The sequence below is a fragment of the Polyodon spathula genome, chromosome 5, assembly GCF_017654505.1.
Source record: "Polyodon spathula isolate WHYD16114869_AA chromosome 5, ASM1765450v1, whole genome shotgun sequence".
NCBI lineage: Eukaryota > Metazoa > Chordata > Actinopteri > Acipenseriformes > Polyodontidae > Polyodon > Polyodon spathula.
The window spans coordinates 51,482,677-51,498,211 of NC_054538.1; the positions used below are offsets into that span (position 1 = coordinate 51,482,677).

General features: G+C 36.6%; 1 protein-coding gene across 1 annotated transcript in view; it reads right to left on the bottom strand.

The window, feature by feature from the left end:
* The window catches only part of LOC121316039 (phosphatase and actin regulator 2-like), a 58,782-nt gene that overhangs the window by 14,160 nt on the left and 29,087 nt on the right, over window positions 1–15,535 (bottom strand). The window contains exon 2 of the mRNA XM_041250741.1: window positions 11,507–11,674. Within this exon, the coding sequence (XP_041106675.1) occupies window positions 11,507–11,674 (168 nt within the window). The remainder of the gene's footprint in view (window positions 1–11,506; window positions 11,675–15,535) is intronic.

Consider the following 15,535-nt stretch of genomic DNA (forward strand, 5'->3'; position numbering starts at 1 on the left):
ATCCAGACCCTCACAATTCTCTGTGTAAAAAAAGTGCCTCCTATTCTGTTCTGAATGCCTCTTTGTCTAATCTCCATTTGTGACCCCTGGTCATTGTTTCTTTTTTCAGGTCAAAAAAGTCCCTTGGGTCGACATTGTCAATACCTTTTAGAATTTTGAATGCTTGAATTAGGTCGCCGAGTAGGATATAACTTCACCAGTTGCGAAACATTTTTTGGAAGAAAACCATGACATTAATACTTTAAGGTGTATTGGAACAGAAAAAAATAAGTCAAAATAGCAGGGGTGGCAATAAATTGTTAGACAGAATAGTTTTGGATTTTTAACTTAAATACTGTGGTACCGAATGGATTAAATGAATACGACTTGGTACCTTTTTATGAACTATACCTAAATTTGTTTTAGGAGTGACTGCTTTTACTTAAGTTTGACTAATAATTAAAATAATTGGTGTATTAGTATTTCTATATAACTGGTTTAAATGCTATCTGAAGGATCAATGCTGGATAATTGATGTCTGTAATTCAATGGAATGGTTTATTTTGTATAATATACACAGAGATAACAGTTTTAGAATCTAAGCGAAAATTGCTGAACAAATATCTGTGATATACCAGGTGTGGTAAATCAATTGGCAATTTGTGTTGTGTGCCCATGAACTAACACTTTACTTAATTATAATTACCTGTTAAAGTCGGTGTACTTAAAATCGAGGTATTGAAGTTGTGTATACCGACTGATGAAAGCTTTTTGGCTGAAACATTTGTGATTTTCCTTATGGATTAGAATTTTAATCTTCAAAAAATGAAGCTGTGAAATGAAGAAAAAATAATGAAAATGACTTTTTGGAATTAATTTGTTTGTTTTTCTTATGAGTGTGGACCTTCGTCACATTGCTGTGAATTGCTATTCATTTTTGGGTCGACACACCGATGAGTTAAAAGAGAAATTTGAAACAGTGTGTGGTGGTATCTGTTGTATAAATCTCAAAATTGATACAAGAAAATGTCAGGATTACTAATGAAACTGGAAGAATGTACAAGGAATGTTGGGTGAAATATCCAGCAGACCAGGAGGGGAAATAAATACAATCAATAATCATTTACAGCGGTTCCAAGTTCTGTAGCTCCAATATTGACGTGTATTGCTGTCTTTGGATTTTGGGTTTGTGCCTAGTTGTCTCATTTAATTGATGGGATCAAGGAGTAAGTCAAAACAATTAAACTTGCCTTAAACTTATTTACTGTTTACCCATACCAAAATGATTAGCCAACAAACAAAACCTAGGGGTGTTTTCAATCTTATTATACAACAATTGGACACTACTTTCCCACTGTTTTGAGGTCAGTCATTCTGTTAAAATTCAATAATGGAAAAGATGACACAAATTAACAACACCTGTTCGAACACCATTGCTTATTGAGAAACAATTCACAGGGATGCTCGAGCAATGATTATTTCAGACAAAACGGTAAATAAGCAGCCATTCCCCAGTATGAACAATATAACTGGTATCTTTGAAGTTAAAATATACACACACACACACACACACACACACACACACACACACACACACACACACACACACACGTCATCAATATACAGTAGCTCCTGGTTTCTTTATTCAAAACGATAACGTTATGTTGATTGGAAACTGACTCAAATAAGCAATGAATTCAGATAATAAGCAAAAGCTAAAAATGTTCTAGAACACACATGGATTAAAGTTCAGAAACATTTTACACGTTACTCACGCAACAGTCAGCATGAAGATGAATATTGTGAGAGCACAACAATCTTTTTGTGGAAATTACAAATACATCTCACTGTTACATTATTTATATTTCTGGTCATCAAGCAGTTATGGGGTTGCATTTACACCATGAGTAAAATGTTTTTAATTTGTAGTGAGATATGTGACTTTTGCATGTCCTGTTTATGTGTGATTGTTATAGAAGCATAGTTTTAAAAGGTCACTAGGAGTTATATTGATTAACTTGCCATATCCTACGGCCATAAGTAGATTGCTATTTTAATTAATTCACCACAGCCTGCAGCCTTAGGTGAAGTAACTTGTTTTTGTGACGTTTCCCTTCCCACGCTCAGTTAGTAAGTATATAAGGCTCTTGATTATGGTAACAAGTCACAGACATGTATCAGAAAGAAGCAATCTCCTCTACTTCACCTGTGCCCATATTGGAAGGGGTAATATATATTTTTTTATGCATGCTTATGGCTTAATATAATACATTGTTACACTAGAAGTAAATAATAAAGACTGTTAACTTTGTGTGACATGTAGTTTACTCTCCATCATCTTTGGGCTGAACCCTTTGAATCATACGTCTTTTTTTTTTTTTAATGGCAGGAAATTGCCGTCATCTTTTATGCACACGGGCCATTTTGTTTAGGTTGTATGCTTTGTGACTGCTGTTCAGGTCACCAAGAACATTTGTCACCAAAGTGGATATTACTATTAAAAAAATAAGATAATTATCTTACATATAAAACTTATTTTATTGGTGACGTTTTTTATATTTCCCTTCTACCTAAAATTACAGTTACCTCAAGCTAACTGTAATAACTGTAATGCAGATTATTCTCAATTTTATATACTGTAATTACAATGATTTGTTGATTTAAAAAAAATAATAACAATAAGCAATTGCAATGCATAAATGCTTACGGTTAATGTGGAGTTTAGTGTCTAAGCATAGTATTGTACTTCCTAGTCTTCAAGTGGTACAAATAGTTTAAAAGACACATATAATAATAAGGGTGGCCTCTGCACATTCCATTAACTAAAAGATACCTTCTCTCTCCCAGGCTTCTCACTATTTATGCATCAGAATCAGTTCTGAAAGCATATGGAATGCCAAGGCGTTCAGCTTTACCTATTCATCCAATAGCTGATGGACTGATCTGGACAGATCCCCTTGGGGCCTTGTTTCCATTATATATGGTCATTTCATATCCAAATCTACGTTATAAAAAAAAAAAAGGTCATCAACTTTCATTTAAAACAGGTTGCCTTTAAGTGTCCACATGTAAAGCACCCCTAATTTATGTGGATGACAGTTTTTCAAAATAAAACTTTTATGAATCACACCCCACTTCAGAAAAAATGCAAGCACACATTATTTTTAAAAAAAGCATTCTGAACACAGATACACTGATGAATAGGTGCTGATGGAAACTGATCAATGCAAACTTTATTATGGATTTAGAAAACAGTAAATTCAGCACTTAGCAGGACAGAATGGATCAGCAGATCAAAAAAAAAAAAAAATGATGATGCATTTGGGAATTCAGTTTGGCTTTACACATGCTGTCACTTCACGTAACTGCCCATTTTAAACATTAAATAAAAGAAAAAAGCAAGCAGTCTGTGTGTGCGCTTTCTATATAGTTAATATAGTATTATATATATATATATATATATATATATATATATATATATATATATATATATATATATATATATATATATATATATATATATATATATATATATACACACACACACACACACACACACACACACACACACAGTGCCTTGCAAAAGTATTCAGACCCCTGACCAATTCTCTCATATTACTGAATTACAAATGGTACAGTAAAATTTCGTTCTGTTCGATATTTTTTTTAAAACACTGAAACTCAGAATCAATTATTGTAAGGTGACATTGGTTTTATGTTGGGAAATATTTTTAAGAAAAATAAAAAACTGAAATATCTTGCTTGCATAAGTATTCAACCCCCACACATTAATATTTGGTAGAGCCACCTTTCGCTGCAATAACAGCTTTAAGTCTTTTGGGGTAAGTATGTACCAGCTTTGCACACAGTGTCGGAGTGATTTTGGCCCATTCTTCTTGGCAGATTTGCTCCAGGTTGTTCAGGTTGGTTGGACGATGCTTGTGGACCTCAATTGTCAAATAGTGCTACAGATTCTCAATGGGATTGAGATCAGGACTTTGACTGGGCCACTGTAGGACATTCACCTTTTTGTTCTTGAGCTACTCCAGTGTTGCTTTGGCCTTGTGCTTGGGATCATTGTCCTGCTGAAAGGTGAATTTCCTCCCAAGCTTCAGTTTTTTAGCGGACTGAAGCAGATTCTCTTGCAGTATTTTCCTGTATTTTGCTCCATCCATTCTTCCTTCAATTGTAACAAGATGCCCAGTCCCTGCTGATGAGAAGCATCCCCACAGCATGATGTTGCCACCATACTTCACTGTAGGGTTGGTGTGTCTTGAGGCATGGGCAGTGTTAGGTTTGCACCACACATAGCGCTTTGAGTTTTGGCCAAAAATCTCTATCTTGGTCTCATCTGACCACAAAACCTTTTCCAACATTGCAGCTGGGTCACTCTCATGCTTTCTGGCAAACTCCAGACGTGCTTTCAGTTGGTACTTTTTGAGTAACGGCTTCTTTCTTGCCTCCCTCCCATACAGGCCAATGTTATGCAGAGCTCTTGATATGGTTGACTGGTGCACCATTACTCCACTCCCAGCCACTGAACTCTGTAGCTCCTTCAAAGTGCTTGTTGGCCTCTCTGTGGCTTCTCTCACAAGCCTCCTTCTTGTTTGAGCGCCGAGTTTTGAGGGATGCCCTTTTCTTGGCAGTGCCTGGGTGGCGTGATGCAGCTTCCACTTCCTTATTATTGATCCAACTGTGCTCACTGGGATATCCAAACACTTGGGTATTATTTTGTACCCTTTCCCTAATCTATGCATTTGTATTCTGAAAGTATTCAGACCCCTATTACTATGCAGGACAGCCACAATAAAATCATTACTTTTATTAAAAATGTGCACGGATTAATCTGCCGATTAATATACCAGTTAATCAACTACTGTAAAAAACGTTATATAAATCGATTTTGTAGGCATTTTTGCAGGACTCTTAAAAGGGGAAGTGACTAATACACTGGTGTGACGTATGCGACAGTGTGTCTGATATTAAACTACTGAACCAGTGCCACAGTGGCATTGCTACAGCCACGGTTATGACCCACACAAACGTAACTGTCAACAACCTGATTTATTTTTTCAGGCTCTATGACATTCAGGTCATGTTGCTAGGTAGAAACACAAAACCACTGTTTGAATTAAAAGTTTTAATTAGTTACTCTTAGTCATTTTGCATGTTAAACGCAAGCTTTCAGACTCTTGACTGACCTCATCTCGACCTAGATGCGTGCATGTGGGAAAAATATAAATACTGGTTAAAGTTCTTTGGAACATGAAAAAGTCACAGCTATACTGCTTTACTGTTTACACAACATCTGTCCATCTCTATCAATTTCCTTTTTCCCACCGAGTCATTGATTTATCATAGCGATGCCAAGGGTTAGCTGTCCTAAAGAGTGAGATTTCCAGCTCCAAAGAGTGATATTCATGGTCAAAGAGTGAGACTTTCCAGGTGTGGTGTCAGGTCATTGCTTAACAGGGCCTCTCATCTTTGGTCCTTGACAACATCCATTGGTCCAGGTTTTTAATCCAACCAGCACTTAGTCTGTTTTAAAATGTACACTGCTTAATAATGCATATTAAACACTTCAATCAGCTAAATTCATTAATATGTAACCCTCAGTAATATGGTACAGTTTGCAGACACATGCTACAAAAACAGAATTTGATTTATATTTTCCCAGGACAATTGGCAGTTTTAACTTTAATATACATAAGAAACTTGTGTATTTATTGTACATAAGCCACTTCTCTGTGGCAGAAAGGTATAATCCTTATGCAGCTGTATTTTCTTTATGATGCAATAGTAATATTACGATCTTAGCAAAACCAAACATGCAACGCAATTGTTCTGTTTAGCATTGGGACAAATACGCAGCTTCAAATAAAATGTATTTTCTATTCACGTCACAGAATACAGTACAGAAACTACCATGCAAATGAAACCACTGCATCAATGAGGTGTGGAATAAATAAAAACATTATTAGCATTAATAGCATTATTATGCTTTCTTCAAATTAGTGTTCAAACTATTTTCTTGTAGGGATCAGCAGTTTGCACAAAATCTCACCTGGAGTTTATGCTGCGTAGTTCGACCTAGAGTTTATGCACATGTGCAATTGTTTTAAGTGTGGCATTCTTTAAGTTAGAGATTTACTTTTAAAGTTTGCCATCTGACATCACAGTTAATGAAAGCATCAAGTACAGTAAACATTGTTTCTCGCAGTGCTTGGTGCTGACACGATCACAGATAGGTTGAAAACATGAACGCCCGCCCTTGCACAGTATTGCTTAGTGCCAATTGGTTGAATCGCTAAATCCCAGCACCCACACAGCAAATACAATTTGCTGAACAGTTGCTCCTCTCTCCTCTCACGGGCATGTAGTCTCCATGGTTACCACAGTACACAAAAGCCGCTTTCCACGCTCTAAGCCCTTTGACTGAGGGAATGTTTGTGAGCGGGAGATAGCTTGCTACTGTGTGAGTCTCACCCCCAATGCGGGAGACTTGACAGGTCTGTTATCAAAATTCAGACTGAACCTGCCCCTGAGATCTGTAGTAAACAGCCATTGGTTAGAAAGCTGAGTGGTAAACTTATCAATTATTCCGTTCGTTGCAACCGCACTGCAATATTATATAACGCAGGTGTTTTTGAGACTGGATAAAGTAGGGCAGAAACACAACAGATTTGAAATTGCACATTGCTGAATTTACCCAAATGCATGGCAATCGCAATGCTGAAAAAACAGTACGTGACTGGAGACGAAACAAAGACAAAAACGAGCTGATAGGAAAGTATTTATGGCCCATGTAGTAAACATTTAGTTTGAATGAAGTACTTTGAATGACTAATACATATTGTAATTTGTTCTACATGGCGGTGCAATGCAGTGGTACACTTGTAATGTGTACAATTATGGTTCTGATTAACAAAACAAAATGAAAGTGTTTGTACAGCTGGAAATGTAATGCAACTACAGCCTTGCTACCCGACCCGAACCTGACGGAACCTGAGAAGAAGAGTCGGTTTTGGGTTGGATGTAGTTTGTATATTATGGTTCAGGCTCGGGTAGGCTCGGGTAGGTTATTTGTGAAATTACAAACCCACTTATTCATTTTGTGCAGCCTGTCAAATGCTGCGTCACGGGGCTTTACTAAGTAACAGGATATAATTAATTTCCAACGCAGCTAACAACCAATAATCATCTCGGCTGATAAACTGACATTTTGTGCAGCCTGTCAACAAATGCTGCATGGGCGGTCTTAACGGGATACAGTTCAGTTGCAAAACACCAACGTCATCATTTAACAGCCAGTCTTATGCAAATGCTCACACAAAAAAAAAACTCTAAGTGAAATGCCTAATTGTTAGCTCTCATCAGTCGACAATTCATGCCTTTTTAGATAGTGACACAAACTGTTTAGGTCCAGTTAATGATACAAAATGTATTTGTCCTGTAGTAAACTATATGAATTTGTTTAAATGTAAAGAACGACTAAATCTACAGTATTAAAACACTGCTCTTTAATTCACTGTTAGTTTTCTTTTTTTCTCTCACTCGTAATGTGTTGTCATAGCAAACGTGAAACCCTGTTTATATCACGACCCGCTTTATATTACAAACTATAACTGCCTGGCAATCATGATAAAGCAGGTTCATCTGTATATAGGCTGTTGGAGTAAAAAATATATATATATCTAACTCAAAATGTCAGCTGTTCAGCCGGTGCCCCCCACATTTGTCAAGTGGTTTTGAGTGACATATTGTGCAATTTGGTATTTCAACGAAATAATCAGGGGCTCATACCTTTTTGGAGGACTGCCAATTAATCGCTGTCAGGTCTGTCACACTCACACCTGATGTTTCAAAGCTGACTGCAAAAGTAAAGTGCAGTTGTTCTTATTGAATTTGTTATAATGAAAATAATTGTTTAAAATACAAATGTATACTATTTAAAAAAAAAAAGTTATTCTGCATTCCTGTGTATATGGGTACCATACCTCAGCCAGGCATATATGAAACACAGTGAACAAAAACACAATCGAGAATTTAAAATAAAAATGTGTGCTATTTTTTTAATTTACTATGTTTTTGTGCATTCCTGTGAATAAGGGTTCCTGTACCATACAGAGACTTAAATGTAATACAATAGGTTGTTGTATGCAAAACCTGATATACAAATGTATTGTTTATCCTACAATCAGCATACACTTTGGAATTAGTATTGCAAAACACTTAATTTTCTGCTTAGTGGCAAGAAATATATTGTAGCGGCCCTGCCAAGGAGGCTTCCAGACGACGCACGTCCGCGGTCCGCCATTTGCCGACCACTGCTCTACACTGAAGGTACTTCGTTGCAATAACGTACGTTAGGAATATGGAGATGGTTGGGGCAGGTCCGGTATGCAAATATTTCAAAAGGTCTTGGGCTGGGTTCGGATTTTTGTTTGGTCGGATTTTAAATTTAAGCCCGAGCAGACCTCTAAGTGCAATTCTACTGCACTGTATGCTACAAGAAGATGTAGTTGTTTACTGGTTATTCGATGGTGCATAGTTTAGGTTTATTTATTTTTTGCTTTTTAATTGATGCAAGCAGCACTGTTTAACACTTTTCTTTTAAATTTGAATCAATACAAGAGATCTGTAAAAGCCAATGTAGCTGGAACTATTGCCTAAGTATGGTTTCGGAAAGAAATGTTCAGTAAAGCAAAGGAGATGTGTCCTTGAAATGTTTGGGATGAGCTAAAATAAAACAGGTTAACAGAGCTACGATGTTGGATGTAGAACTTGATTTTACGCTCTGTTAATTATTTATTTTTAAATCCATTCAAGTACCATTTGTCAGTGGTTTACTCTGTTACTACTGGAATTCACAGCTCTGTGACAGTATTATATCTAGACTTTGATATTGCACTTAAAATGTACTTGAACCAATTTAGACATTTTGAAAAACTGAGTAGTTTTAACTACAAACAAAAACACTCAAATTATTAATGAAATAAAATATTGCAAATAAGGGTTATTTTGGAACTAAACCTGTGTATATAATCCTTCATTATTTATCGCTGTTACACAAGTAGGAAGAAAATAAATTGTAAAAATGAAACACAAAAAAGGCTTTTTGCTAAAACTGACACCTTAAAAGGATGGAGCGACTTTTACACCAGTGCGAACTATACAGCAATTTTTTACGGTAATACCCATAAATTAACCGATAACATTTTTTTAATCAAGTGACATCCATAATATTTACATGAACATTATAATAAGGACAGTGCAGATCAGTTGAGATTATTGCTGGACTGATCATCTCCCTGTGTGCTTAAAAAAGGCTGTGTATATTGTGGGGTGTTCATACTTGTAAGCAATTTGTAAAACATCCGATATTGATATTGATATATTTAAAAATAGTGTGGCACAGTGTTGCTCATGCACACTTTACGAAAGAGCAGGGTAACTCCAAACTGCTTTCTCGTATTGTTAACGCTCTTTACACGTCAAATCGTTGCGAGACGGCCCCACAGTTCGTATGCCGGGTGACCGGTCAAAGCAGGGTCCTCGCGGCTACAGTAGGCCGGGCGCCTTAAAAATAAAAAAATAACTTTAGAAAACAAAAAAAAAAAAAAAAAAAAAAAAAAAAAAAAGTGCTGGGCAAACATAAAAGAACTAATGTTTTTTCACATGTATTCAAAGACAAATGTCTGTATCCGTCAGAAATAGTTTTATCTGTGAGAGAGTTTACATATACTGTCGCGGAAGCCGGCAGTGAGATTTACTCTGCTGGAGTTGCTGCTCGCTTTCCCTCGCTGCTGCTGCGTTTCTGTCTGCAATATTATGAGACAGGTCATACTTGCAAAACTCGTATATTAATCAACGTTTTAATTTTCTTTTCATGATGCAGTCCTAAAAACAGTGAGTAAATATTGTACAACGCCGTCTTTAACGTGTGTTTTATTTGAAGTGTTTGTTCAAGTTAAAAACCAATGTTATTACTTTATGAAAACGCCTCTATGACCACTTTGTTTGTTGCCAAGACACAAGGGCAGTGATTATTTAAATAAAAAAAAAAATAACAATAATAATGTTTTTACTTGAAATACACACACGATTTAACGTAAAGTAAGGCCCTTCTTAATTCTGGAATTTTTTTCAACTTTAATACAGTGCTAATATAATGGCTTTGATAACGTTTTTAAAACGAATAACCAAACAAATATCTAAATCTTAAATGAATATCCAAAACATAAAAATTCATGTTCGTCCCAGCACAACAAAAAAAAAAAAAAATTGCAAAATATAAATAGATACTGATCTTTTTTTTTATTGAGCACTGGGCAAAGAGATAAAAGACAAAGAACATTAGTGACTGCTACTCCTGCTCCTGATACCTGGAACCTTTGCTTGAACCAGCGCATCAACATCTGGATCAAATAACTGGGCTGAGGATATCTTGAGTATCGAGTGAAGTTGAGAATAACATTTTGATTTGTTGATATTCATGACGGAGAAAGATGCCTGTTTCTCAAGACACTCTTTCAGCATCATTTCTTCAAAAACTCTCCATCAGAAAATGGTTTTGAAGAAACAGCTATTTTGTGAGCAATCAGGCTTGCCTTAACAGCAGCATCACTTATGCTACAAGCATTAGTTAACACCAATTGCTGCTTTTTCAATGACGGTCCTATTTCAGAGTATTTATCTTCAGGTACCGTTCCTTTATATGTATCATATTTCTTGCCATAGTTTGCTTCAGTGTCTTTTAATGTTGTATTATTTCACAACAGACACATATTGCTTACAAATTAAGCTGCTTTCCATTCATGCCCTCAAACAAATACAAAATTCCCCATTTCTCTTGAAACACAGTACTAATGTTCCACCTTTCTCTTCACGGATAAAGACACAATGACATTTGTCACTACAGAACATTGTTCTGGTATCATTGGTGTCGTCTACTCAAACCAGCTACGTGGTCGACGATTGACAGCAATCACAGCAACATGACAATTTGTGTTGCTCATGCAAAGGTTTTGGGTTTTGGGCTCGTCTTTGTATTTTTATAATGGTTACCTGGCTCGCGCCAAGTTCCTAGGGTATCGGATCAGGCCCGCCAAACGAAACGTTTGACACCCCTACTCTAACACAATCCGCTCTTGTCTAAGTCCCCAGCATTATCTGCTGTTTTGTTCAATTTATTTTTGGCCCTCTTTTGCCATCTGGTGGCAGGACTAATGAAGTGCAGCAGTCTGAAAAAACAGGATTGCAAAACTGACATTATTAAGTAAACAGATGATTTTAAAAGAAAACTTTTTTTGAAGAAAACGTTTAGATGATCACTGTATATTATCAAGTTAAACTTTAATCTTTGTTTGAAGTACATTTATTTATATTGGGAACCTTATATTCCGCTTTTTGTTAAAAGCGATACATAATTAAAATACTTCTAGCTGTTCTAATTTAACTTACCCCTACAGTTAACGTTAAATCTTAAAATACACCTCCAAAGATTAAAATATAAAAATACAGGTACCTGCTGAGGTTTCTTGAAACTTTTCACTCGTTTTCTTCTTTCTCCATTTCCAAGGCTTAAAAATGTTTCCCAATGAAGAAAGCTTGCCTTTTCTTTTGAGTGGAGGTGTCTGAGATCCTGGGATTACCACATCAGAGTTAGCAAGTGATATCTTCTCCAACCCGTCAACTAAAACAAAGAGCAGGAACAGCAATCAGCAGCCAGTATCTTTGCAAGCACATCTTCCCATTGTCTCTTACTACTATGGGATTTGGCATACAGTGACCTTGAAAACTTAAAAGTAACAAAGTCTCCAGTAGCATTGTTTCATAGATCTCAGATTAGACTTTCGTACACAGGTACAAATTATGTTAAAATAGATTTTTAATTGTATTTTTCACAGTATTTATAAACAACATAACTGGTCGCATATCTTTTGCGCACTTTTTCATGCTGCACTTCCCGTTTAAGGAACACATCTGACACAGGTAAACTGCTTCTGGGAGTTTAAGTTTAATATATATTTCAACATTTCTAAATGTTTGATATTTATTTTCTTTAAAAATGACTCAACAGGGTGGCAGTGTATTTATTAGGTAAGAGCTACTGGCAGTATGTTGTACTTTAAAGAGGTCCAACACACCTGCACCTCGTTAGCCATCATAACTTGAACTTAACTGATGAATATGGGAATCTGGACCGTAAATAATTACATGTAAGCAGGGTTCCGATTTTATAGGTTTAGGTATATGGAAATGCAACAGGACAATACGTGACAAGATATAAATTACTGTTACTAAAACATTATCAGTCCACAACTTATATGCAAGCAAGCCCCGTGCTTGGACAAAAGTAGCATTGCCTTTCAATTAAAAAAAGGCTAAGGAAAGACTACATCAATAATAAAGAAATCAAGAAATCAAGCTGCTTTTGAAAGCAAAAAGTCTTCCATCTACGTAGCCCAATTGCAGTTTAGGTTGTTGATTTGTCCAGTACTAAAGACTGAGACGTCCACACTTTGGTGTATTATTTGAATCTTCCTGGGTTGAATATCAATTATGCAGTGTAATAGTGACTAGTTAGAATTAAGTTGTGGTAAAACTAATTTGAGGTTAGGTTACAAAAGCAAACCAATTCCCCAAATCATTCTACCAGTAGCTGTAAAAATAACACATTAAAATGTGTTGAAAAGATACCATTTTATATTTAAAACAAACATTGTACATTCAATTCCCTGTAGAAAGGGAAAACATTCATGTTTATTTACTTAAATGCTACAATGAGAATAGCAACAATGAAACACACACACAGAAAGAACAAAACAGGATGCATTTAGGGGAAGCACTTCGGGGAAGCTGACTGAACCACAGTAGGAAGTGTAGTTTTGCGTCTCCCAACACTAATCAGCAAGAACACTTGAAGCATGCTGCTAGAAGCAGCCATGTGTGACCACTGAGCTATGAGGAATGCATACATCATGTAGTATAGAGTTTTTTTATAGTTTGGAGAATTAACATGGAGGTTCCAATGTTCTGTCAGCATTATAATATTGCTTGGCAGTGCAACACCTACTGCCTGTATTGTTACAATATGGTTTGGTCCTCAAAAAAGTATATTAAAAAAAATGACATTCAAATCATGTAGTTTGAATTTAGAACACTGCTAATAAAATGTACACATTTCTATAGTATCATTAGAATTTTCTAACCAAAACACATAATAAACCATACTGAACATAAATATGCATTAAAAGTTTAAGTCATAAAATATATTTATGGCTTGTTTCACAGACTGAAATTGGCATTCGTCTTTGACTACCTTAGGTAAGGTGGTCCAAGAACAGTACCAATTAGGGTCTGTGAAATTAGCCATCATCATGCCTGGTTTTGATTGCGATATTCTAATATCTGGAAAGATCAAAAGTAGTGAAGGTTAAAAACTGTTACAAACATATACACTGTTTTCTTATCAGCGATGCCTTTTCCTGAAAATGATATTCTACTTCCTCAGAGTATATCAGTATTTCCATTTATTTATCAGGCTTGCCACCTCAGCAAGACATTGAACAAAGCACTGTTGGAAATACCAGCAGTTTATAAAGTAGACTTATCCTGGTTACAAATAGCTGTTTTCCTTTTCTACAGCTGGTGATGTTGGGTCAAGGACTTAATAAAATGCTTGCAATTTAAATGGTCCCTTCACTGTAAATTCAAGTCGAGTGATTGTTGTCTACACACCAGTTAACTGTTATCCAGTTAGAAACCAGTAAATGTGGGTTCCAATGCCCAGTGGTTAAAGAAAGGGGCTTGTTATCAGCAGGTTCCCAGTTCAATCCCAGCTCCACCACTCATTGTGTGACTCTGAGCAAGTCACTTAACCTCCTTGTGCTCTGTCCTTTGGATGTCCTGTTGTAAGTGACTCTGTAGCAGCAGTTTTGATGCATAGTTCACCTCCTAGTCTGATTTGTAAGTCGCTTTGGACAAAAGTATCTGCTAAATGACTAATTAATAATATTATTAATTAATAAAAATTTTATTTCCATGGCTATATGCAATTTTTTTTCTCTCTGAATCACGATCTTAAAAAATGTATATACAAAATATAATTTTTTTTTACAAAAATATACAGTACATATACAGTAGACAATATATCTGAGGATTTTTTTAATTGGTATTTAATGTTGATACTTTTCTTGCTTTTGTTATTTATGATATATGGTTGCTTTAAATTGCATTGATCTGTATGTGATTAAATACATAACCTTTAATTTACAGTTCACGGGGCGGAGCTATGGCCCCTGATAGTGTTCATTGACAGAGTTAGTAAACATATACACATGGAGAGAGGGGTTCCGCCTCTTCAAGGCCCAACATTTACTTGATCGATAGACACGATCAACAGGAGGGGGGCCACCGTCTTTGAGGTGACCCGACATACGAAAGGGGCACCGTCTCTGAGGTTACCCGACATACAAAGAGGCTCGCGAACCGGAAAGAAAAACATGAATTGGTGGTGTTAACACAAGAGGTTCCGGCTCTTCCTGACCCAACATATACAGTAGGGGGGTTCCGTCGCTGAGGAGACCCGACAAACAGGAGGGGGGCCACCGTCTTTGAGGTGACCCGATATACCAAGAGGGGCACCGTCTCTGAAGAAACATACATGCAGATGGAAGGGTTTGGCCGGGGGTCCCCTCTGACTCATGGAGAACCCTCCTCTATCAGGTAAATGAAGCAGAGCTTAACAAAGGGTTGGAGAAAGTGGAATCACTAACCCCCCAAAAGATGGACCCCCGGCTCCCCGCTGACGCAAGGTGAAGAAGAAAAGAGAACCGTCAATGCATAAGAAAGAAGAAAAGAAAACATTTAGACGAAAGAAAACAAACACTTAACGTGACAAAGGGGTTAGTATATTGTACCCTAATGACTATGTGAAGACCCTCTGCACAGTGGAAAGAAAAAAAAAAACTTTCTTTTAATTTTATTTCTTAGGGGGAAATCTTCGGTGGCTTAGGCAGAAAGGTCATCCCCACTCTGGACATACTAGCAACGGACTGATGTGCAGAGGATATTTCAGATGATGAAGAACGAATATGTTTCAACTACTGATGAAGTCCAGTGCCCCATATTTAATTAAATGCTGGTTAATGTTGGCTTTTGCAGCTGAAGTAGCTGCCCCTATTCTAAATGAATGAGGAGTGTAGAATTGCGAAGGAAGACCTGCTCTGGACCCCACGGTGGAAAGGTGTGTTGAAAACCAATGCCTTGATACAATGGACTGGCTTGAATTGATAAACAAAGGGTCGGAGGAAAAATGGCTTTGCGTTCTGCAATATACTTCAACATGGAAGTGAAGAGACACAGAGGAGAGTTGATCTTAGAAAGCTGAATACATTGTCCATGCTGCAGTTGATCTGTTTTTGAAATGGGAAGAAATAAGATGAAATGAGAATCTGGGATGAGCTTGAGGTCACTGCAGCGGATACCGAGGGTAGGATAGCTGGCAATAGAAGGTACTGTATATTCAGAACATCTCAAAAACCCGAAAAAT